General features: G+C 38.6%; 1 protein-coding gene across 6 annotated transcripts in view; it reads left to right on the plus strand.

The window, feature by feature from the left end:
- The window catches only part of STK38L (serine/threonine kinase 38 like), a 77766-nt gene that overhangs the window by 40350 nt on the left and 10956 nt on the right, over nucleotides 1-26460 (plus strand). For 4 of the 6 annotated variants that reach the window (XM_059682430.1, XM_059682429.1, XM_059682432.1 and 1 more), the window contains 8 exons: nucleotides 10396-10540; nucleotides 14816-14867; nucleotides 17793-17915; nucleotides 18132-18215; nucleotides 20647-20770; nucleotides 22523-22677; nucleotides 22965-23067; nucleotides 23251-23312. In XM_059682430.1, coding sequence (XP_059538413.1) covers nucleotides 10407-10540; nucleotides 14816-14867; nucleotides 17793-17915; nucleotides 18132-18215; nucleotides 20647-20770; nucleotides 22523-22677; nucleotides 22965-23067; nucleotides 23251-23312 — 837 coding nt within the window. In that variant the 5' untranslated portion in view covers nucleotides 10396-10406. Of the gene's footprint in view, nucleotides 1-10395; nucleotides 10541-13097; nucleotides 13148-14815; nucleotides 14868-17792; nucleotides 17916-18131; nucleotides 18216-20646; nucleotides 20771-22522; nucleotides 22678-22964; nucleotides 23068-23250; nucleotides 23313-26460 lie in introns of those variants that run through there. The other 2 variants (XM_059682434.1, XM_059682433.1) reach the window with 2 other exon arrangements.

The raw sequence follows: 26460 nt of genomic DNA on the forward strand, positions 1-26460 counted from the left end.
AGAGAATCATTGATCAGCTGCCTCCTGCATGCTCCCCACTGGGGGTCGAGCCCACAACCTGGGCATGTGTTCTTGACTGGAATCGAACCCGGGACCCTTCAGTCTGCAGGTCAACGCTCTATCCACTGAGCCAAACCATCTACGGCCATTATCTCCATTTTAGAGATGAGAATCCTGAGTCTGGTTAAATGATTCAGACAAGATCAGCCTTAAACTTACTCTTTTCCCCACCAATTTAGCTGTTCTGATACTACCTGTCCTTATCAATAAATGATAGGACCATTTACCCAGTCATCCAAATCTGAAACCCAGAGATAATTTTAGATTTCACTCTTTCCAGCTGAGACCTTCTTTTAGTCTCTTCTGCTACTATCTTAAAAGGATTATAGTCTCAGTGTTTACAGGAAGCAGATAATAAAGCTTACAGGTAATGTGAGTGAAGGAAGGTGGGCATGAGGGGGTAGAAAGTTGGTGGACTGTGGCTGGATGTGGTATTGCTAGGAAGCTGATGCTTCTCTGTTCCAGCTATTTCCAGTCAAGACTGTGGGGTCATATTTGATAGATGTGATTGTTTAAGAGGAACCAGAAATCTGGATTTTTATATGAAATCTTTCCATTTTTAAATCACAGTGCAAGTCAAACAAAATATGGCTTCAGGCTGTCAGTTTGTAACCCATGACTATTAATTATTGAGTCCCCCTAACCTGATTTATATTCCTTTAGCCCAGGGGTAGGCAACCTTTTTGTGAGCGCGTGCCAAAACCAGCAAAATCTCTGACTCATACTTCTTCTGCGTGCCAACCCTAATTTTTTGAGAACATGTTATGCCTACTTGATATCTCTTAAGGTGTACGTATGTGAAGAACCTTGAAGAAATAATAAAATTCATTCAAGCGACAAAAACACAGTATATGATGATGAAAAATACATTTATTTTTTTAAAATCTATTTTATTGATTTTTTACAGAGAGGAAGGGAGAGGGATAGAGAGTTAGAAACATTGATGAGAGAGAAACATTGATCAGCTGCCTCCTGCACACCCCCTACTGGGGATGTGCCCACAACCAAGGCACATGCCCTTGACCAGAATCAAACCTGGGACCTTACAGTCCACAGGCCAACGCTCTATCCACTGAGCCAAACCGGTTATGGCCATTTATTTTTTAATGTATACATGTACACTGATAGTCCGACAGAAAACTTTATGAATCTGTTTGATATTATCAGTGGGACTTTTGCTGCTGCATCACTGATGACAGAGATTTTATATCAGCTTTATATTTCGTGACTTTCAGAGATATGCACGAGCTACTACTTTCATCCGTCAGGCTACTCCTATTACGAGACTTAACAAAATTCATCACTGAGAACAAAGATTCACAAGCGTATGTGGATGAAACCAAAACACTGGTCGGATCTAGGAAGGCAGAGAGAGTTAAGACAGAGGCATAGAAATTGCTCTTCCCCTCTCTCGTCAATTCATGTCTATGGTCTTTAAGATAACTTGTTATGTAAAATTATTTATCTAAGATGCACCTACACTGAATTTATCTGAAAAATAAAAAAGTCGATATTAAGAAAAAAATTGTAAATGGAAGATTATAAGGGAGGGTTTCGCGTGCCAGCAAAAGTTACTGGCGTGCCATGTTTGGCACGTGTGCCAGGGGTTGCCCACCCCTGCTCTAGCCTAATCTCCGTTTTTTTGGCACCTACCTTATACTAGCAAAATCTATCCAAGTGATAATCAGATAAGATTTTAGGGTTGGTTAGGAGGATTAAATGCATTAAAACATGTAAAAGAGATCTTGGTACTTGGGTAAGCACTCAATAAATGTTTTTTTTTATTATTATTGGCTGCTGGTTCTTCACTTAATGAAAAGCCTTATCTGACTCCCATTTATGCTCAAGATAATTTTTTAATATGGCAAAAAATGAGGAAGGTATTTTATCATGATTCCTGTCTTTCCTTCATCTTCTGCTGTTTCACTAAATGTACTTAAGCCATTCTCTACACTCAAGTGTGCCAGTCTACTTCATGCCCTTACACCTCTCCTCCTCTGGAGAGCTGATTTCTTCCTTCTTTGTGTTCCCATAAGATTATGAACCTCCTTAAGAGAAAAGACTATATATATATATATATATATATATATATATATATATATATATATTTATATATATATATTTATATATATATTTATCAGTCTTCCTATTCTCAGTACTTTGTGCAGGGCTAGCACATAGTGTATATGTACAATAAATGTTGGATGGGAGTCATGCAACTAGTAAAAGTTAGGACTGGGACTGGAATGCTCACTTGGCTGTGAATTTCTTCCTCTTTTTAATTTGATTTATTGATTGATTTCTGAGAAGGAGGAAGGAGAGAGAGAGAGAGATCAATTTTTTCCACTGATTTATACATTCATTGGTTGACTCTTATATATGCCCTGACCAGGGATGCAACCCACAACCTTAGTGAATCGGGATGATGCTCTAACCAACCCCAGCTCCCTTACCAGAGCTTCTTCCTCTTTGGATTGCACCTCAGAGAGGAAAGAAGTTGTGGCTATTCTAGCATTAGGGACCAGCATATACGGTGTTTAACCTAATGACCTGTTATAGCCTACAACATAATGGTTACAACTAATGATGAATTTAGGACATTTTTTTTTTTATAATCCAAGGTAATACAGTAGCATTAAAGATACTCTTTCATCTGAAATCTAATATGTGAAAACTAAGGTGAAACCACCAGTTTAATAGTGTGTTTTACCAGTCAGGTAAAGCAGTTCCATTTTCCCACTTTAGAAGTTTGATGGTAAATGGTTAGAGACACCACCTCTATTTATAGATGGCCTGAGTGCCAGCTTTTTATCACCTTTCCCCAGGCTTGGTAAACGAAAGAATGTTGGACTTAACTATTATTGGTAGTGTCTCCATTAATGAATAGGGGAGTCTGGAGAAAACACGTGAACAGGAAATTCAAGGGCACCTGGTGTTGTTTTTATCAGTCCAGGAATTCTAGACTTGCAAATTGTATCCTGTTCTTTTTCTGGCTAAAGAAAGGGCTTTAATAAAAGACAAAGAACCGTATTAAATCCACTAGAGGAATAAATTTGCAATATAATAAGTGCCAGTCATCTAGATCATTCTTTGTAATAATTTGGTCACTTTTGTTCTTAGTTTTGTTAAATTAGAATTTTTGTAAAGCCTATTTGTGTCTGGTAACAAGAAAATATTTTTCCTTAATTTTAAAGCTGATCTCTAAAAGATGGTATTTATTCAAGAATATGGGTAGAATTTTTGGTCTTTTCTGCAATTGTATCACTCATGTAGGGTTTGTTTCTGAAGTTTAACATAATACTAAATAATTCTTTAGTTTATAATCCAAAGGAAATTATAATATGTGAAACACTATTGAAAATCCATCACTTATTTATAAAATGCCTACTGTGTGTTCAGTACTTTGCCAGATGCTATAATACTTTCATTACAAAGATAAATACACATAGGATTTGTTGTGATTTGGTTTTTAAACAAGGCATACACACTTGCATGTATGTGGAACAGAACGGAAAAAACATACTGATCATGATTAAATTATAGACTGTCTATTACTTGATATCCGCTGCTGGATTTTGGAGTTGAACTCATTACATCTTCCTATGATGTGAGAAACCTGATCTTCTGTTTCTCCCTCTTTTATAAAGACCTCAGGTTCATAAATTTTTATCTAAAATAATTCATATTTATTTCTGTATTATTAATGCAAACAATTCCTAGTTGTTTGGAATTATTTGGAATTCCCTAACATTTTCTTATGTTTCATAAAATTTTCCCTAAATTTTTGCTCAGTAATATTTCTCCCCACCTCTAGTCCCCCAATATTGTTTCATCCCAGTCAGCAGCAGAGGTTAATATTGGCCATCTCCAGCTACTTTAAAGCGGGCAAAATTGCCTGGGCTAGATAGCAAGTAGTCTTTTTAAAATTTATTTTAAAGATTTTGCCTTATCCTGATGCCATGAAACATTTAAATTGAATAACAGTTCTCTTTTTTTCTGATGCATGCTCACTGAGCAATCTTCTGATCCTCATTATGGCTTTGCATCCAGCTTGTCTACAATGACAGAATGCATTTGTGAGAAGATGCAAGGATCTCTTCCTTGTTACTCAATTTCTTATTGTGTAAATAAGTCAGTTGACATTATGTCTTGTATATCAGTCTCTCCTGAACTCTCTTAGGATAAAGTAGCTTCCAGAATTTGATTGCCCTGGGACACTGGCAGCTGAAGGCCAGACCTTGCCCCTTGGCAGACTGAGCAGAGCAGCCTGTTCTAAGAGGCCCCTTGGCAGCCAGTCAACTGCCTTCCAAGACCGCACCCTGAGTTCATTATATAGCTTTCTTTTTGACTTCTGAAATATTTACTTATGGGCTATTTCTTTGTGTGTTTTTCTCAAGAGGCATTATAAAATGTTTTGTTTGCTTTTTCATCATAAACTTTTTGAAAGGAAAATATAGTCCTTGGACAATTAGAGTTGGGTCTTGACCTTTTTCCCTCCTCATAACTGGCAAACCAATTTGAAAATTCTCTATCAGCTACAGATCTGGACAAATTAAAAAGCACTCTAAAATTCCTAGGCATTGTCCTGACTGGTTTGGCTCAGTGGGTAGAGCGTCAGCCTGCAGACTTGAGGGTCCCGGGTTTGATTCCGGTCAAGGGCATGTACCTTGGTTGCATGCACATCCCTAGTGGGGGGTGTGCAGGAGACAGCTGATCGATGTTTCTCTCTCATCGATGTTTCTAACTCTCTATCCCTCTCCCTTCCTCTCTGTGAAAAATCAATAAAATATATATTTTAATAAAAAATAAAATTCCTAGGCATTGCTCTGGATTAGAACTTCTGTGCTCCCCCCCCCTCCCAATGTTTGCTAAAAAAGAAAGTAACAGGCACTTTTTAACTAGTGTTTGAAGAGAATTGTGTATGAACTCAAATTTTATATGCCTAAAGAAGGCTCCCTAGAATACTATTGCAAATTGTATCCCTTATCACCTTTTTGAGGTTTTAGGGTGAATAGTTACATATTAAAGATGCTGGGAAGTCTTACAACAAGAAACTTGTTTAATTTTGTATAATCTGGATTTTCTCAAATTATTTGAATTTCTCAACTTCTAATCTATCCTCCCTAGCTTCCTTCCCTGCACTTCAACCCCCAAATCCCAGTTAACAAACAGGGTTTAGGATGTCTGCTAAACAACATTCCTGTTCTATTTTCCTTCTTTGACTTTTCTGCATCTGATCCTGAAACATAGAACATGAACCCAGTGATTCTGATATTTCCAAAAATGGGTTGATGGTGTTATCACCATAATTAACTAGTTTATCAGTATTAATAAGGGAAAAAGAGCAAAGGGAGAGTCAGATATTGTAAGCATAGTCACCTGGGCAGCTTCACCAGGAAGCTACAGCTTCACATTCCCCAGGGAACTGCCGGTCCATTCCCTGCAGATCACTGGGGGAAGGGATCGAACAAAGCCGGAGGTGGGCACATGCATAGTGAAGTCGGAGTAACATAGGGAAGGTGCTTGCTTGTCAGTCTAGCCTGGGGAACAATGGATTGGCTAGGGGGTGGACCACATCAGAAACGCTCAAAATCTTGAATAGTTTAAATCCCTAGACAAAGAATTCCCTCCTTCTTGCTCAAGCTTGGTCTCTTGTTCTCTCTTTTCTGTGACCTGCACTCACCCATGGGCTCACCTGTTCTCTCTTCAAAGCCATGTGTCTTTAAGCAACCGCATGGCCCATTGCTGTGTGAACACCACAGGCAATGGACTACACCTGGGAACACAAGCTAAGCTAGCCAGGTGCTGGATTATACTATACTTTGATATGGAGCAGAAATTCTGGGCAGTGGCCTTCATTCTGGCCCTGCTGAAGACAAGATTAGACTTCTACCATGGCAAGACAGACAGAGATGGGATCTTGGAGGGAGCCCCCTTAATTTTACATCATCAATAAAGCTTTCCATGAAACTCCATCCTCCTGTGAGGGCCTCAGGAAATTATTTTCCTCACGGCACCTGAAGAACTCCACTTCTACCGATCCTGAAACATAGAATATGAACCCAGTGATTTTGATATTTCCAAATATGGTTTGATAACATTGCCTTTGATAGCATTCCAAGAAGAACAGCTTAGCACTTAAAAAGCATTTGGCTGTGATAATTCTTGGGTTTCATTTATTTTTATTCTTAACTAGAGGCCCGGTGCACAAAAATTTATGCACTCTGGGGGGAGGGGGGGTTCCTCAGCCCGGCCTGTGCCCTCTCGCAGTCTGGGACCCCTCGGGAGATAAGACCTCCTGGCTTAGGCCTGCTCCCGGGTGGCAGAGGGCAGGCCCAATCCCTAGGTGCAGCCCCTGGTCAGGCTCAGAGCAGGGCCAATTGGAGAGTTGGGGCGCCGCCCTGTCATGCACAGAGCAGGGCAGATTGGGAGGTTGTGATGCCACCCTCAGTCACGCTCAGGGTAGGGCCAATTGGGGGGTTGGGGCACTGTCCCCTGTCACACTCAAGGCAGGGTCGATGGGGAGGTTGCGGCGCCACCCCCTGTCACGCACAGAGCAGGGCCAATCAGGGGGTTGGGGCGCTGCCCCCGTCACACACAGAGCAGGGCCCATCAGGGGGTTGGGGCACCACCCTCTATCACCCACAGAGCAGGGCCGATCAGGGGGTTGGGGCGCCGCCACTCTCACACTCAGGGCAGGGCCGATGGGGAGGTTATGGCTCTACCCCATCACACACAGAGCAGGGCCCGTGGGGGGGGAGGGGGTTGGGGAGCTCCCCCCTATCAGGCACAGAGCAGGGCTGCTCAGGGGGTTGGGGCCCCGTCCCCTGTCACACACAGAGCCGCAGGGCGATCAGGGGGTTTGGGCGCTGCCCCCTGTCACGCTGATCCTGGTGCCGGGAGGCATATTACCCTTTTTTTTTTTTTTTTAAATATATTTTATTGATTCTCCACAGAGAGGAAGGGAGAGAGATAGAGAGTTAGAAACATCGATGAGAGAGAAACACCGATCAGCTGCCTCCTATACATCTCCCACTGGGGATGTGCCCGCAACCCAGGCACATGCCCCTGACCGGAATCGAACCCGGAACCCTTCAGTTCGCAGGCTGATGCTCTATCCACTGAGCCAAACCGGTTTCGGCGCATATTACCCTTTTACTATATAGGGTAGAGGCCTGGTGCATGGGTGGGGCCGGCTGGTTTGCCCTGAAGGGTGTCCTGGATCAGGGTGGGGGTCCCCACTGGGGTGCCTGGCCAGTCTGGGTGAGGGGCTGAGGGCTGTTTTCAGGCTGGGAGTGACTGAAGTTCCCAACCGCTCCTTTTTTTCTTTTTCTTTTTTTTATTCTGAGCCAGCTTTACCTTGAGGCTTGGCTCCAGTTCTTAGGCCTCTGCGGCTGAAAGTAGGTTTCTGGCCTTTGCTTACAATGTTGCGATTCTGCTGGCTGAAGTCCGGCGGTATTTGTTACAATGTTTCTAAAACTGCCCACTCAGAGGCCTGCAGCCGCAGGCGGGGAACGTTGGTTTCCTCCAACAATCCTCCTTCACTGAGGCAAGCAAGCCTCATGTTAGTTTCAAGCTGCCTGGCTGCCGGCAGCCATCTGGCTGACAGTTAATTTGCATATCTCGCTGATTAGCCAATGAAAAGGGTAGCGGTCGTACGTCAATTACCATGTTTCTCTTTTATTAGTGTAGATTGTTTTTAAAAACAATACTATTATTTTTAAAGCATTTTGCACATTTAAAATATTAAACTAAGTGCCTAAAATAATGTCTTACATTTGTATAAGCCATTATGGTTTTGTTGTGTATTATCTCAGATGGCCTGTGAACTAGGCAAAACAAATACATAATACCTGTCTGGGGAAAAGTGACCAGTTCAGAGCATTCTGGTGATTTGAACAAGAACATATGATCACTTAGCAGCAGGGCCTGGATTAAATCTCTAAATTTCTGACTTCTAAGTTCAGTAATTTCTTTTTCCACAGTTGCTTATTAATCAGTCTTTATTACTTTTAGCCAGTTCTTTCAGCTCTTTCCCCTCCTCTATTTGATAGGTTGAGTCATTCATTCATTAATGCCTGCTATGTGTCAGATACAGTGCTGTTGTGGTAAACACTCAAAAAATGAATCAGGAAAAATTTTTGCCCAGAGATGCTCCTAGTTTCGTGGGATGGAGAAGTGGAGTGATAAGCACCAGTACCTGAGCTATATTGGTACAAATATTAGAGAACACCTATGAAAGAAGAGACCTAATGCAAATGTTAGGTCTCTTCTGGTAGGGCATGTTAGAGAAGTCTTCACAGTAAGACTGTGCCTTAAAGAATCAAGGTTCCTGTGAAGAGAGTTCAGGACAGGCCCTGGCCAGGTAGCTCAGTTGATTAGAGGGCTGTCCCCCATACGCCAAGGTTGCGGGTTCAATCCCCAGTTAAGGCACATACAAGAATCAGTCAATGAATTCATAAATAAGTGAAACAACAAATTGATATTCTCTCTCATTCTCTCTCCCCCTTTCTCTCTCTCAGAAAGGAAGGAAGGGAGGAAGGGAGAGACTTTAGGACATAACTGATTCAGGGATGGGTCATGTGAGGCCTTGGAGGCATGAAAGAGCCAAGCATGTTGGGAGAAGAGTAAGCAATGAGCAAGGGGAGCAGCTAAGGCTGGAATGGCAAGTTGGAAATAGCATTTGGAGTTGGAGTTCTAACTCCACAGTTCACTAGCTATGAGACTTTTCTTAAGCTTTAGTTCCTTACTTTACAGGGCTGCTGTGAGGATGAAATGCAGTCATGCATAAGAAGGTGCCACTATCTTAAATCCTTAGGAGAAAAAAGGGAAATTCAGTAATAAAATATCATAAAATCCCTGATATCTACCAGCATTCAGTGCATGTGAGTTGTCTTTATCATGATAAGTTAATTTGATTTGCTATAGGCAGTGAGGAAACTGGAGCGTTTTAAACAAATAATGTGATCAGCTTCTTGTTATAAAAATTTAGAGTAGTTAGCAGAGGGACAAGTTTATGATGGTAAAATAATAGATGGATTGTGTATGGATTTGTGGGTCCTGCAATACTTTGAGGTATAAACTCAGTAAGATGACAGTGGATCTGGAGATTGTTTACTTTTAATCTGTATTTAACATTGAAGCACAGGAAAGGCTTTTGGTTCATTCCATCATCCCTGGATTCTAGTGCAGTTCAGGCCCATATACAGAGTTGGTATCTGTGTAGTTAAGAAGAGGTGGGTGTTGGGGAATAGGTAGTAAGTTTGGGGGAGTATGTTTTCACTAGGAATGCAATGTTGGATGCTCACTCTATGCAATCTGGATCTTCTCTAGGTTGTTCTGTTATGATCCCCATGCAAATAAGCAAAAATCCGTTTAACATATGGGAATATTCTAGTTTTTTTTGTCCAGATGTAGACTGTGGTAGGATCAGTGTCCAGCAAACAGCCACCAGAGTTCAACAGCCCCCCTATGAAGCAGCCTTTTTATTACATTCCGTATCTTGTCCAATTGTACAGATTATCTTATTCAAACCAGTACTTTGGCTGTCCCAGTGGTTTTTCAAAGTTGGCACTTGAATGCTATTAATTGGACATACACAAAACTTCCGCATTGTCACCTGGCTTAATTCACACATTTGTGTTTCCTGCCTGGTTCCTATAGGCATTCGAGTGTCTTTTGAAAATGAGACGGACATCCTAGTTTGGAGAAGTATACTACGCCTTGTTATAATACTATCCAAAATGACAGAATTCAGAATGAAATAGGGCAACCCTGGCCTCCGTCAAAGGAGCGTCTTTCTAAAAGTATTTTCCCCTGATAAGAATTGCTTTAGACTGATGTTTGTGTGCTTATTGATGCAACACTTCATGTTTCATAATATTTATATGGAAGAAGCTATTTCTTACTATTTAATTAAACTACATTAACCTTAGGACACTTACATTTATTGAGGACATAAGTATTATCAAAATCTTTAGATTTTATTTAGTAATCAATAAAACAACAACAAAATAGATTGACTGTTTCTTGTTTTGAATGCTTGTTGAGTACAACCTTTTGTGTGTGCATGTATTTATATTGTGCCTGGACTCCTACTAGTGCTTCTTTACTGTTATTCAGCCCTGGTCTTGCCAGTACAAAATTAATTTCTATTGCTTTAGGAATGGTGCATCTTTCTTTTCTAGCATTGTATTGTTTATAATGTGAAAGATTTGGATATCTTAATTGTTAGGGTCAAATTTTGCTTAGTAGAAATCAAACCATTTCTACAGTCTGTTATAAGGGATAAAAACTTTTTTCTACTGAATAATTTGTATTTATATGTTATTTCAGTTTCTGTTACTATGGCAATGACGGCAGGGAGTACAGCTACCTTTCCTATGAGCAACCATACCCGGGAAAGAGTGACTGTGGCCAAGCTCACGTTGGAGAATTTTTACAGCAACCTAATCTTACAGCATGAAGAGAGAGAAACCAGGTATAGTAACAACTAGTCAAAATTTTCTATTTAAATAAGCTGTTATGCTGCAAGTGGAATGTAAATATGTTGCCCATTAATAATATAAATTTTGGAGATCCATCCCTGTGTGTTGTTTTTAACTTTCTTATCCTGACAGTGGACCTAATTATTTGTTTTATTTTTGCAGAATAGTTCCTTGTCCTGTGAACCCATATACTTATTTCAAATGAGATGTTTTAAACAAAACATTTTCAACCATGAAATTATGATACAGCTTTTTACTTTCTTTTAGAGGGATGCATTATGAATAATTGACTTTAATCCAAAAACATCTATAATGTTGAGTATATATAAGTGGGTCTAGAAGAATAAAAAACAAAAGACATGTTGTTTTGCTTTCAGGAAACTTAGAGTAAGGGAGCTAACGCACATAGATACTACGTGAAAGAGTGAAAAGTATCACTAAGAAAAGGGCCAAGAAGAGAGAGATTGCTTTTTCCTAAGGCAGCTGGGATGACATTATAAATGGTGATAGTGTTTAAACAGGACTCTAAAGAAAGAGTCCCATTTATACACACATAAAAGGGAGAAGAAAGAAATAAAAGAGCGAGGGGAAGGGCATCAGAGACAGAAGAAATCACCTTCAGTGCTAACTCAAGCACCGTTCAGTTAAGCTCAAGCTAGAGGTAAAGATTTCCTGGGAGTCTTGAATGCTTTGTTAGTGTAGCTCTTCCTATGGTGGTAGAGGGCCTCCCTGAGTTTTGAACAGAAGAATCAAATGATTGCAGGTGTTTCTCTGGAAGAGTACTTTAATTGTGATGCATAGAATGGACTGTGGGAGGAGGGATTAGGAACAGGAAAGGCTAGTGATATAATCCAGGCAAATAGAAAGGAAGCTCGAATTAGGATTGTGACAGCAACAAAGAGAATTGACGGGTGAGAAAGATGAAAAAACATGGAAACTAGCCAAATATGAAATGTGAGAGAAACAAGTCAATACTGGCTCTGAAATATCATGCCTGGGCAAAAGGGTTGGTGCAACTCAGTGAAACAGGACTCAAGAGGAAGAATTAGGGTTAGAACTTAATTTTGGACAAGTCTCACTGCAGATGAGACATAGCTGAGGTGAGAATTGGGACTGGGACTAGAAGATAAAACAATTATTCAGAGACAGAGTAAGAAAATATGAGAGGTAAGAAATATAGAGACTAGTGAGAAAAGCTAACATACCTTTAATTAAAGTTCTCAAAGGAAGAGAGGAAAGAGAATGGAGCTGAGGCAAGTTAAACCAGGGGTTCATCATCAGGAAAAATTCCAAAAGATTGAATTTAGGCAGAAGGAAAGTGATCACAAACAGAATGTTTAAATGTGAATAGGTGGATAAATCCCCCAAAAAAGCTGACTGTATAAAAACAATAATAATGACATTGTCTTGGGCATTTTTTAAAAAAAGAATTAAAATATCTTCTAACGGACGACTCTCCGTCAGGAGGGAAGTGGAATGAAAGTGTTCTTAGATATCTTTGTATCTTTAAGAATAGGAATACAATGTAGACAGGATAAAGATTAATTTCAGACTTTGAAAAATTAACTGTACATGTAATTTCTAGGGTAGCCACTAAAAGACCAAAAATGAAGTTTGTAACTTCCAAACCTGTAGAAGGAAAATAATGGAATGAGGGGGGAAATCAGTTCAAAAGAAGGCCCAGAGAAAACAAAAACCTGAAATACCAAATAGTAAGCATAAATAGAAACCACAGAATAAGTTAGAAATAAATCCAAATATAGTAATTACACTAATTGTAAATGTAATGGAAGCCTCTGGGAGTGTTCACATCATCAAGGGAGAGTGAACAAAGTGGAAGAAAACCAAGGAAAGAAAGACCTATATTTTCTCAGGAGGCAGGCATGAGTTATTTGTCAGAAGTTTAAAGGTTCATTGTCGTTTCTTGCTGAAACCTTAAAGTAATTCAATTTTCCCCTCTATTTCTAAACAAAGGAGAGTAAGAATAAAAGCATCTGCTGTTATTAAAATAACACAAACCACAACAGTCTCAGCTTGGTGGTGCCATGAAAGTCATATTAAACAGTGTATACTACACTTTATAAAGTATATGATTGTCTATCCATTGTGCTGAACATCTGACACTAATACAAAATAATATTGAATGTAAACTGTAATTGAAAAATAAAAAAAATTATTGCATTGTTAAAATAATAAAAATACCTAGTAAAAATAGATTATGCTTTAAGAAAACATGTGATGAATTTTTAAGGTTTAACTAATTGGATAAATACATAAGCTAAATAAAGTACCAAGCAAAGAACAAAATGCCAGAGCATTTGAGGAGAAAAGCTATTTTTTAAAAGGTACAAGAGAAGTCATAGGTGTTCTGGGTAGGCATGGTGCAAATGAATGAAAATTAGTGCCTCTTGCTCCTGAATGAGATATGATTCCATGAAGTGTTAGTCTTGGCAAGGAAAGGGTGCAGTAGAGGTCTGAGAAGAATAGAGTTGCTTGTATGTGGCTATCCCTCCCAGATTAATGGTCCTCTCACTCTTTGGATTCTTTCAGCAGAGGAGAAAACTCAAAATCATTCAGCAAGCAGCTCTGCAGGCCCAGAGGTACACGATGGCAGGCACAGAATCCGATGTTAGGCGCTTGTTCCATTCTAAGGTTGGGCTTAGGGGAATAATAAGTAAGAAAAGATAAAAATCAGTATGGTAAGCACCAAGGTACCTATTATAACTGCTGAGGAAGTATGTGAAGAATATGTTATTAGGTTTCACCTCCATTTGGGTGCTCATTTATGAACAGGCTCTAGATATTTTTGCTAGGAATTTTCCTTAAGAAAGAAAAAGAAGTGATTTTGATGGATTAGGAAAGAGCTTACTTTTGGACGCCTATATAATAAAAGGATAGTATGCAAATTGACCCTAACTGTGAAACAACTGGTTGCTATGACGCGCACTGACCACCAGGAGGCAGACGCTCAACACAGAAGCTGCCCCCTGGTGGTCAGTGAGCTCCCACAGGGCGAGCTCTGCTCAACAACAGGCCAGGCTAATGGCTGCAAGCGCAGCAGTGGTGGTGGGAGCCTCTCCGCCTCCTCGGCAGTGCTAAGGATGTCTAACTGTGGCTTAGGCCTGCTCCCTGTGCAGAGCAGGCCTAAGCCATCAGTCAGACATCCCCCGAGAGCTCCTGGGCTGCCAGAGGGATGTTTGACTGCCAGGTTAGGTCCAATCCCCTGGGGAGTGGGCCTAAGCCGGCAGGTGGACATCCCCCGAGAGGTCCTGGACTGCAAGAGGGCGCAGGCTGGGCTGAGGGACACCCCTCCCACCCCCCCCGAGTGCACGAATTTTCATGCACTGGGCCTCTAGTACTGTTATAAATAACAAATAATAAACAATGTGAATGGTAGTTTCAGTCCTCAACCCCTATACCCATGTGGATAAAGCCTGGGAAGTTTGTCTTCTGGCATACTCCAAAACTAACTAGAAAGTGCTCTTAGGTTTATCTTTAAGAAAAGCCAATACAATAGAAATAAAATACTTAATATTCACTTGGAGATGAGTTACAAAATTTGTGCCACGACTGTTTCTCTCATTATCCTGTCCCTCCTCTATCCTCTCCACACCCCCTTCTTGTTCGCTTTAACTAACTTCAAGGATGCCATTTTAAAATAATAACTGAACTTGGCTATACTGTACCTTGAAAAGTTCTTGTAGTTCTTTGGGTTACTTCTTATATACATAGATGGTTTTCTAATTTATAAAGAATTAGAATAAAATATACTCAGTTGCATTGAACATCTTTCCTTGATTACGTAGGAAATCAAGTTTAGAGCTTAAGTGAAGGATGTGGACAAGCTCATTTAACTAATAGTGTTAGAATCAGGATTTAAATGGATAGCCACCTTAAAAATTTGTACTTTTAGTCATTATAGTTACCTTTATATACATCAAATATAAATATTGATATATGTTAATGATTTTGGTGGTTTGAACATTAGATAACAGAGTTTTCCTTCTTAGAACATTAGTCTCCTTTGCTAACAATTCATTTAGACAACTTTAGAAGTAAATTTTATTTGACCAGTATGAGAAAGCTAAATCTGAATTGGGTTTATATTTTGAGAAAGAAAACTATGCTTAGTGATTATTTTAATTCAACTTGAAAGATTTTTTTAGCATACCAAATTGAAGTGGTAAAATTGAATAAATAAATGTACATTTAAAAATGGGAGTAGTTAGGAATGTATTTAAAATGTAAATTATTTTTTTTTTGTTAAGGCAGAAGAAGTTAGAAGTGGCTATGGAAGAAGAAGGATTAGCAGATGAAGAGGTAATGTTAGCTGTGATTACTGTGACTATAGTTAACAATACTGTATTATGTGCTTGACAGTTACTAAGAGAGTGGATCTTAAATGTTCTCACTACAGAAAAAGAGTAGTTATGTGAGGTGATGGATAGATTAACCTTATTGTAATCATTTTGCAATATATATGGATCAGATCATCACATTATATACCTAAAACTTACACAACGTTATATACTATTTCTTTTTTTAAAATTTTTATTTTTATTGATTTCAGAGAGGAAAGAACAGGGGGAGAAAGAGAGAAAGAAACATCAATGATGAGAATCATTGATCGGTTGCCTCCTGCAAGTCCCCCCACTGGGGATGGAGCCTGCAACCCAGGCATGTGCCCTGACTGGGACTCGAACTCTGACCTCCTAGTTCATAGGTCGATGCTCAACCACTGAGCCACACTGGACTCTAAGAATTAAAACTAATATCATGGAATACATTTTTTTTAAAGTAATGTAACAACATTATAGGTGATGTCCCATTTCTGTTAGATTATATATTCCATATACTTGGGATTCTCCTTTTCTGCTAATAGCTGTCTCCAACACATAAACATTGTTAACTTGCTGTACTACACAACCTATAAAATATTAATAAACATTATTTTCTTTAGGTGCTTCTCTCTTGTTTATCAATTTTGAGTGTAATTTATGAAACTGTGTAATAAGGTTATTTTTTTCATTCAGATTACACAAGTTTCTAAAGCTAAATCCAACTGCACTCTGTTTATTCTATAACCCATAATGTTAGAAATCTAGAATGTCTTTCAGAATTCTTATATTTACTCATTTATGTAATTAAAAGGGGTGGGGAGGAATGTCTTTACTGCTTTGAAAGACTGTACTACAGTGCCACCATGTGGCATTTTTTATTTAGTCTTCAAATCTAAAACTGCTTTTTGATCTTTTTGTTTTACTAGTAATTCAGTTTTTTAAACTGTTATTCAAATGGCATTTTTGATCCAAAAAATAGTCTTCACTGTTTTCACTACTGATGTGCCTGAGTGTATAACTTCACTTAACTGTCTAAAGATATTTACATTGAAGACATAATTCTTTAAAGAGAGAGGAAAGGATAGGGATAGAGAGATAGAAACATCGATGAGAGAACATTGATTGGCTGCCTCCACCACACTCCTGCGAATCAAACCCGTGACATCGTGGTTCATGGATTGACACACAACCACAGAGCCACACCAGCCATGTTGAGTACATAATTCTTAATTTGATCCTCTTAGATTAACTTTGTTAGAATTATCAGAATTCCATTGCATTGATGATACACATTTACATATTTCTAATTAATATATATAGTTTACCTAACCCTCTTGAAAGCATAAACGGAGGGATAGGGAAGGACTATTTAGTAGTTATACCTTGAGCTGCATGTCAGAGCGATGTTTCTGAGCTGTTATGGTCATTTTGACTTGTCTCCGCCTCAGAATTGAACCACTGAATGCTTGATAGGGTTCAGTTGAAGATGAACAGGAGTTTAATTTTTTTCATTGATTATTTTCACTTCCCATAGGAGCTTTGTCAAAAACAAAATTTTGTTTGGTGAGGGGAAAAACGAAATATAGAACAATGAAACAAATGCCCATTCCAAATGTACCTTCAGATATTTCATAATGTTTCATATTAATGCTCATTATTTTTGTGACTGCTGGAGAATGAATTGTGAAATTCCTGACTTGAATATTTTAATGAATTCTTCATGTAATTATCTTTGTTGCAGTTTCATTTTTTCAGGAATTTGTGTGCCAAGTCTCAAGCAGTTTATTAAAATCTTTCCAAGAATAAATTCTGCCATAAGCACATCTCTATGGAAACACTCTTGCTTTGTTGTTTTGGTGTCATAAGTCTCAGTAGTTGTGACAGAGCAACCTTGGGATTTAAGGAATTGAAGCAAAGTCGATTTCTTTACAGAGTCAAAATCAATATCAGAATACTATTAGCATTGCCTGAAGTTTAACTTTTATTTTTTAATTAAGTTAGCATATAGATGAAAGACTATCATGATATAATTAAGATGAAATATTTAATGGGGTATACTTCAAGAATAAAGATTTTCAGTTGTTAAAAAGTTTTTTAAAGTTTTCTTTAGATTTTTTTATTCGTGCACCTGTGGGGTCCCTCTGTGTGGCCTGCAGGGATCAGCCAAAACCGGCAGTCCAACAGCCGGGAGGGATGTAGTAGTGTGTGAAGCGGCAGGCGGCTGGGGAGGAGCCCGAGCCTGGGCTGGGCACTGCGCTGCTCCTGCTCATCTCGCCGCAGCTTGGTAGGCTCGCTGCTGCTCCACTGCAGGCGCGCCACCGCAGCTGTGCTTGCCAGGCGGGAGCCCGGCGTCTAGCATCCATTGGTCAGCTGTGCGGTGCTCCTGCTGTGGGAGCACACTAACCACCAGGGGGCAACTCCTGCATTGAGCGTCTGCCCCCTGGTGGTCAGTGCATGTCATAGTGATCCATCTATCGGTCGACTGGTTGAACGGTTGACTGGTCGCTTAGGCTTTTATATATTTAGATACTTCACCTCACTTTTTGTTGTTGTTGGTAATCCTCACCCGAGGATATTTTTTCCATTGAGTTGTTTTTTGGGGTTTTTTTAGAGAGTGGAAGGGAAAGAGAGAAACATTGATGTGAGAAAGACATATCGATTGGTTGCCTCCCGTACATTCCCTGATTGAGGCTTGGGATCGAACCTGTAACCCAGATATGTGCCCTTGACTGTAATCGAACCCAAGACCCTTCGATGTACAGGCCAACACTCTAATCACTTAGCCACACTGGCCAGGGTTTCACCCCCATTTTTATATATCTTGTCTTTTAATACTGTAGGTTTCCTATGAAACAATCTGATTTTAAAGTCTTCTTTTAAACTGTCTTTTTTTTTTTTTTAATAGAAAAAGTTACGCCGATCACAGCATGCTCGCAAGGAAACAGAGTTTTTACGGCTCAAGAGGACCAGACTTGGCTTGGATGACTTTGAGTCTCTGAAAGTTATAGGAAGAGGAGCATTTGGAGAGGTGTGGTTCTTTTTAAAATACACTGTTATTGAATATATATCTTAAAATAGATTTAAAATAGATATGTATTAAAATAATTTAATTTGAATAGAATTCCTAAAATACCATGAATGGAAAGTTGCAACACTGTTTTCTTTAAAGGAATCTACTATTTACTCCTAAATACAGAGTAGTGACTGTTTAACATCTACAATGTGGTCAATTTTCACATGCTAGGTGCGGCTGGTCCAGAAGAAAGATACAGGCCATATCTATGCAATGAAGATATTGAGAAAAGCTGATATGCTTGAAAAAGAGCAGGTATGTTCTTTAATACATGCAACCAAAGAAACATCCACTGGCTGATGTTGGAATTTTTAAAAAGAAATCTATGTATCTTACTATATAATCTAGTAATTTTTGATAGCCTATGCCATCGCTTCTCAATTCTTATAGTTAAAATTTCTTCTGAATTTATAATCTAAATATGTATTAGTCTGTTCAGGCTGCCATACCAAAATACCTTAGACTTGGTGACTTAAACAAAAGAAATTTATTTTCTTACAGTTCTGGAGGGTGGAAGTATAAAATCAAGTTTCTGGCAGGCTTTGGTTTCTGGTGAGGGCTCTCTTCCTGGCTTGCAGGCAGCTGCTATCCTATTAAGGCTCCACATAGCCTCTCCTCGGTGTGTGCACACAGAGTGTGAGCTATCTGGTGTCTCTTTTTAATACAGATACCAATCACCTCCCATCACCCCTCCACCCCCAATGACCTCACTTAACCTTAATTACCTCCTTAGAGGCCCTTTCTTCAAATCCAGTTATCCTAGGGGTTTGGGCATTATCATGGGAATTTGAGGGAAAACATGCAGTCCATAACAAAATACCCTCTTTTCTGACTTCAGTGAAAATAAAGGATAGTTCTCAGTACCCTCAATCCCTGTCACATATCACAAAAGCAAGAACAGTCTCCTAAGAATTTGCTTATTTTATGTATTTACAAAATCTATAACCACTCCAATTTCATACTTCTGGGCTGTCTTCCTGTTTTTTATGACTTAATGTGGTTTCAGTGGTAGCCATAAATCTGAAAACATTACTAGTATTATTTTATCTATTCACCTGTGTTTCCAGTCTGGGTGGACACTCATATACTACATATGCTAGTGAAGGCCTCTACAGTGGCGGTACAAGGGGAGATGGCACCTCTCTGTACCTAATGCTTTACTTCAGTCTTTTAGTGCCCACCTGAAGCTTACTTTGTTATTATAGCAATATAATATTAATCTTTATTTAAATATGGCCCACTTGAATTTTTACTGCATTCTTCCACTTTATTTCTATTTCATTCATCCAACAAGTATTCGCATGTTCTAGGTTCTGGGAATACAGTGGTTAACAGGACACACCTGATCCTTGTTCTTTTATAGTAGTGGGGAAAATAGGCAGACCACTATTCTGAACAGTCATGATCGATAAGTCCTATGAAGAAATTAGTTTTATAAAATATATTTTTATTGATTTAAGAGAAGAAGGGAGAGGGAGAGAGAGCTAGAACATCAATGATGAGAGAATCACTGATAGGCTGCCTTCTGCACACCCCATACTGGGGATTGAGCCCACAACCCGGGCATGTGCCCTGACTGGGAATTAAACCGTGACCTCCTGGTTCATAGGTCAATGCTCAACCAATGAGCCACACCAGGCAGGCAAGGCTTTTTCTTTACCATCTTAGAATGCTTTGTAAAAGACAATAGGCAAGAATTTTGAAACAGATCCAGAGAGATTATAAAGTTTTCTAATGCAAAAAAAATAATAAATTTCTTAATTTTCAATTTTTATTCTTGTGCTTTGCTCTCAGTGCATTTAGCATACTAAATAATAATACAGTAATCTGAAATATGATATTTTAAGCAGGTCATATTTTATTATCATGAAAAGATTTATAAAATATTTGTTCTCTTGTGCTTTGGGCCAGAATTCATAGTGGTGCACAATGAAAATAGCAAAAGTATAAAACCAAACCTTATTGGTAGTCTTTCAAGAAATAATGCAAAAATATCTGAAAATTGATTATATGAACTCCACAAATTACTCAGTTTATAAAATATTCCAGCTTATAAAATGGATCCCTAGTAATTGTGTATCTGACAAAAATCAGTAGCAAAACTCCACAAAATTACATTAATTTGTTATAGATTATGTTTATAGATGTTATAGAGGTTGTATGTTATAACAAAAGAATATAAAGTTATTATAAACGTTTCTGCTTAAAAAAGCAAACCAAATGGTTAAAAACCAAGTCAAGTCCTTTGACTACTAACAGTTAAAAAATAGTTTGCTAAGGACCCTGACTTTGTCAAACTGATTTATAGAGCATCGCTTACTTCTTTTAACATTTAAAAGTCAGACTAGGGCTCTAAATTTATAAGACAAAGCCAGGATCTTTGCCTAGGTGGAGAATCTGGTCAGGAAGGTTTGAGACTAGTCATTTTTCTACCTTAAAGGCCTCAGCTTCCCCTAATATACCTGTGGATCCCACCTTTTTAGGCCTAAAGATATAAGCTAAAATAAACTATTTCCTGAGGTTCTCCATGTTTAACGAGAATATGAACATGCATATATGTTTTAAATTTTTTCTGAAACTCCAGCTTTCCTTCATGACTTCTTAGGAACTGGATGGATAATTGTAAGAGGTAAGCTTGAAAATGTGTAATATGTTACAATTATTTTTTCAAAATACATTCATCTAGGTGGCTCATATTCGAGCAGAAAGAGATATTTTGGTAGAAGCAGATGGTGCCTGGGTGGTGAAGATGTTTTACAGTTTTCAAGATAAGAGGAACCTTTATCTAATCATGGAATTTCTCCCTGGAGGTAAAAGCAAACGTAACAGCAATGACAGGCTGAACACAAGCAAATCACTATATGTAATTAGAATTTTATTGATTAGGTTTACTTTGGTATTCCTAGCTCTGAGGTTTATATAGTCAGTCATGGTTTTCCAATAGCTCCTCCCATAATAATGCTAATTTTGACAAATCAGATTCTTTTGAAGAAAGAAAAACAAATCACTAAAGAAAAACAACCCAATGGGCAAATGATAGTGCACTGAAGAACTCTGGCTGTCTATAAAAATATAGGAAAATGTTCAACTTCACCAGTATTCAGGGAAATGCAAATTAAAACAAGAATGAGGTACCATTTCACACTCATCTGATTAGTAAAAACATTAAGACAGATGGAGGCTGTGGGGAACTGGCCTCATATATGTAAATTTATCAGTAATCCTAATGGGAGAGCAATTCATACATAGCAGTAAAGTGGAAAATGCAGGTGTCCTACAACTCCACAATTCCACAACCAGTTATATTCCCTGGAGATTCTCCCCATGCCCATGTACAAGAGACCTGTAAAAGGATGCTCATTGCAGCATTGTCATAATAGTGAAAACCTGAATGCAAGATAAATGTCCAGCCATAGAAGGCTGGACAAATAAAATGTGGCATAATTATGAGATGAAATATTTTACAGTAGTTAAAAGTCAGGAGCTATATCTTTTTCAATAGTAAGATCTCAGAAACAGTGGCATAATAAAGCAAGCTGTGCAATTATATGTACAATTGATACTATTTGTGTAATTTTTTAAAAACCTACAAAAGACTGGATGTCTATAGATTAATATATAAGTATATGAAAACATTTTAAAAAGAAGCTAGAAGGATACACATCAAACTAAATGCATGATAATGGTTACTCAGCAAAATGGGAAAGAGGAATAGAATGGGAATGGAGAACAAAGAATACTTCTACTTTATTATTATTTTTTTAATCTGAAGCATCATGAAAATACACTTTGTCAATTTTGAATGGTAAGTTCGCCAGTGTTTGTTCTTTGCCTCCCTTTAACAAAAAAAAAATCCCTTGAAAATAAAATAATGTCTGGCCCTAGCTGGTTTGGCTCAGTGGATAGAGCATCGGCCTGAGGACCAAAGGGTCCCGGGTTCGATTCTGCTCAAGGGCACGTACCTTGGTTGCAGGCTCCTCTCTGGCCCGGGCCCTGGTTGGAGCACATGCAGGAGGCAACCAATCGATGTGTTTCTCTCACATCGATGTTTCTTTCTGTTTTTCCCTCTCCCACTCTCCCTAAAAATCAATGGAAAAATATCCTCGGATGAGGATTAACAAACAAACAAAAAAAGAATGTCTGAAGGTAAGTCTTTTAGTGGAATGATGTCCTATTTTTGCTATCCCAAAGAGCTCTGAGTGTTTTTGAAACTTGAATTTGAAAGAATACTAGTATATCCCATTTCCAGGTGTGCTTATTGATTCATTTTCCAGTTTGGTATGTTTTTCTCAGCAACTTATTCTGGATGTTGAGTGGTGGATATTACTTCATTATTAGCTCTGCTTTGATTTGATTTCATGTACTTTCTATCTTAAACCCATTAAATGTCATAAAACTTTTGCCTATTCAATGACACTTTATTTGGCCCTGGAGATGGTTGGAGGTATACTGGGTGGATCATAAAATTCAAAAATCAGGCATACATTGTGTAGATACAAAGAAAGCATTTACAAGGTATTTCCCTTTTGAGGCATTTCAATACATGATACTTTCCTTTATAGGGGACATGATGACATTGCTAATGAAGAAAGATACCTTGACAGAAGAGGAAACACAGTTCTATATTTCAGAGACTGTTCTGGCAATAGATGCGATCCACCAGTTGGGTTTTATCCATCGGGATATTAAGCCAGACAACCTTTTGTTAGATGCCAAGGTATGTGAATAAACTGGCGAATTATTAGGTCGCTAGTTATTTTATGGAGTAATAGAGCTAATTTTGTGATTGGAAATGGACAACTGCAATTTATATTATTGCTAACCTACATTATTTTATAGAATGATGCAGTCATTATCATCAAACATTTATACTATTACATTTCATTTGTATGGATCTAAGCTAAGAATTTTTATAATAGTTGAATTTTAAAAAGTTTACAATAAAGCTTTTGTTTCAAAGTTATAATCCACTGATTTTACTAGTTTTTTTTTTTCCTTTTTTAGGGTCATGTAAAATTATCTGATTTTGGCTTATGCACAGGATTAAAGAAAGCTCACAGAACTGAATTCTACAGAAACCTTACACACAACCCACCAAGTGACTTCTGTAAGTTTGATGTGTTCTCAGTTAAAGTGATATAGCTGATTTAATTCAGTACTGTTGAGAACTAAAGGGTCTCTCTCTCCCTCTCCTTACTCCTTAAACCAGTGCATTTCAAATGTGTATGTGTGTATTTGTTCTGTGGTGAGAGTTTTTCTCATGATAACAATTCTGTCTTGTTGAAAATAGCATTTCAAAACATGAACTCAAAGAGGAAAGCAGAAACATGGAAGAAGAATAGGAGACAACTGGTGAGTTAGCCATGTTTTTAGGAACAGTTTGGTGCTCTGGTTCTAAAATCTCCTTTGATTTTTTTGCTTATTTTGTATCTCTCACAATGATTAGTACTTAACTTTATAGCAATGATAATGCTTGTTCTAGGATCACACAATTTTCTTAGTTTCTCTATAGTGTTTCCTTGCCTGTAAAGTGAACTGCTGATTTTTACTTTATGATTTAACTTTTGAGTAGCTTATAAAGCATATCTATAATTAAATAATTGTCTGTTTACTAGTGATTAGCACTTTATATAAAACTCACTGTAGTAAGTGTAATTTAGTGACTGGCTGGCGATTTCCATTTTTCCATTTTCCATACCTGTCCTGATAAAACAAGTATCAATCAGCACATGTAAGATGGTTGTGTATTTCTAGGAACTTTTTTTATTGACAAAATAAACAGGAAACTTAGGGTGTTAACAGTCTTACAATGAATAAAGTTAGAAAGCAGACTTTACCACAGATAAATTACTCCTTTAATGTACAATAAAATAACACTATTTTTAAATATATTTTTTATTGATTTTTAGAGAGAAAAAGGGAGAGGCAGAGAGATAGAAATATTAGTGATGAGAATCATTGATTGGCTGCCTCCTGCATGCCCCCTACTGGGAATTGAGTTCGAAACTTTGGGCATGTGCCTTGACTGGAAATCAAACCAGCAACCTTTTGGTGTATGGGTCGATGCTCAACCCCTCAGGCTCACTGGCTGGACAATACTGTCTGTTTTTAACCCTACACTATTTCTCCTCTATTACTTAGCAAATATAAGAATCTTTTGCCCCTTTTCTTCTTTTTCTTTATCCTGTAAACTAGGTCTTTGAACATTCTCCAGGTTAAGAATGTGCCTTTTGACTTTGTTTTCCTAACTTCTTGTATAATGCCTAGCACATGTGGACACTCTGTAAATATGTTAAATTCAATAAAGTGATGAAAATGAAATTAATTTTCGCAAGAAGGTAAATAGACTGAAAGATAATAGTCTGATACCCTCTCGAACCAAATAAAATGACCTTGGCAGTATTGAGCTCATTCTCTCATTACCCCCAAGTAATTGCAAGCTTCCTGAGCTTGTAAAAACATTTCAGTGTTTTTAAAAGTTTAAAAAATTTATTGAGCTATGCATTAACAAGAAAAACTTTCTTCTACTTTTAAGTGTGTCACTTTTAGATCAGATTTTATAATGGAGAAAAGTTTTGCAGTATCTCCTACTTTAAAAGGGAAAAATGAACATTGCTTAAAAATATGGTGGGGATTCTATAACCCCCTATTTACAGAATATTTACAGAAGATTACTTATGTGCATGTTTTACTATTCTTCTGGCCATCATTATAATTTGTAGTGTTTCTCAAGGGAGAAATAGAGGGGACTCTATATATTCTTGACAGGAAATCCTTCAGAACCTGTATCCCCTGCCCACTAAATGCCAATCATGTCCTCCCCCAGGTCACTGAGATGACAAAATCTGCTGTCACACATTTTCAAATGGTCCCTAGAGTACTACCCTTAGTTGAGAACTAGCTCTTTAAATATAGTTTTGGTAAGACTTTATATGAATTAAGAATGAAAAATTGCATTGCTTCCTAATGGATGAGCAGTGGCCTGGAATTAGGTTTATAATGAAAATACCTGATGATGCCAAAACCAGTTTGGCTCAGTGGATAGAGCGTCGGCCTGCGGACTGAAAGGTCCCAGGTTCGATTCCGGTCAAGGGCATGTACCTGGTTTGCGGGCACATCCCCAGTAGGAGGTGTGCAGGAGGCAGCTGATCGATGTTTCTCTCTCATCGATGTTTCTGGCTCTCTATCTCTCTCCCTTCCTCTCTGTAAAAAATCAATAAAATATATTTTAAAAAAAAGAAAATACCTGATGATTATATATATACTAGAGGCCTGGTGCACAAAAATTTGTGCACTGGGAAGGTGGGGGTGGGGGGTCTCTCAGCCCGGCCTGCACCCATTCACAGTCCAGGACTCCTTGGGGGATGTCCACCTGTCAACTTAGGCCCACTCCCCGGGGGATCAGGCCTAAGCTTGCAGTTAGACATCCTTCTGGCAGCCAGGGAGCCCTTGGGGGATGTCCGACTAAAGGCTTAGGCCCCCCAAGGGATCGGTTCTAAACTGTTAGTTGGACATTCTTAGTGCTGCCACGGAGGTGGGAGAGGCTCCTGCCACCACCACTGCGCTGGCCAGCCATGAGCCAGCTTCTGGCTGAGTGGCACTCCCCATATGGAAGTGTACTGACCACCAGGGGACAGCTCCTGCATTGAGTGTCTGCCCCCTGGTGACCAGTGCGCATCATAGCAACCGGTCATTCTGCCATTCAGTCAATGTGCATATTAGCCTTTTATTATTATTACTAGAGGCCCAGTGCACGAAATTCATGCACTGGTTGGGAGGGGGGTGTCCTTCAGCCTGGCCTGCACCCTCTCGCAGTCCAGGACCCATCACTCCTTACTGTGTGCCTGCTCGCTGCTCCTTAGTGCTGCCACGGAGGCAGGAGAGGCTCCTGCCACCACCACTGTGCTCGTCAGCCATGAGTCTGGCTTCTGGCTTAGTGGTGCTCCCCATGTAGGAGCGCACTGACCACCAGGGGGCAGCTCCTGCATTAAACGTCTGCCACCAGTGGTTAGTGTGCATCATAGCGACTGGTTGTTCTGGTTGTTCTGCTGTAACGGTCACTTAAGCTTTTATTATATAGATATAGGATGTCCCTATTTCCCCCCTTTTGCCCCCTCTACCCAGCTCTTGCCCCCCACTTCTCTCTGGCCATCACCATACTGTTGTCTGTGTCCATGGGTTGTGCATATATTTTCTTTGGCTAATCCCTTCTTTAAATTCACTTCTTTAAATTTTTATTTTCAGATAAGTGCTTATAACTGCACTATTATATATTTTCTATTATATCATTTAGAATTAAGATATTTTTTAATTGAACCCTTGTAAATTTTAGCACAATTTAATAAATTTTGCTAGAAGCAATTAGGAGATTTTTCATGTAATGCATATACATTTCAATTAATATTTTATTAATTTTTAATTTTTTAATATTTTAATTTGAAATAATCTCATACATGTAAAAAAAAACCTATAAAATACTACAGCATATTATATGTACCCT

The sequence above is a fragment of the Myotis daubentonii genome, chromosome 2 (genome assembly GCF_963259705.1).
Source record: "Myotis daubentonii chromosome 2, mMyoDau2.1, whole genome shotgun sequence".
Classification (NCBI taxonomy): domain Eukaryota; kingdom Metazoa; phylum Chordata; class Mammalia; order Chiroptera; family Vespertilionidae; genus Myotis; species Myotis daubentonii.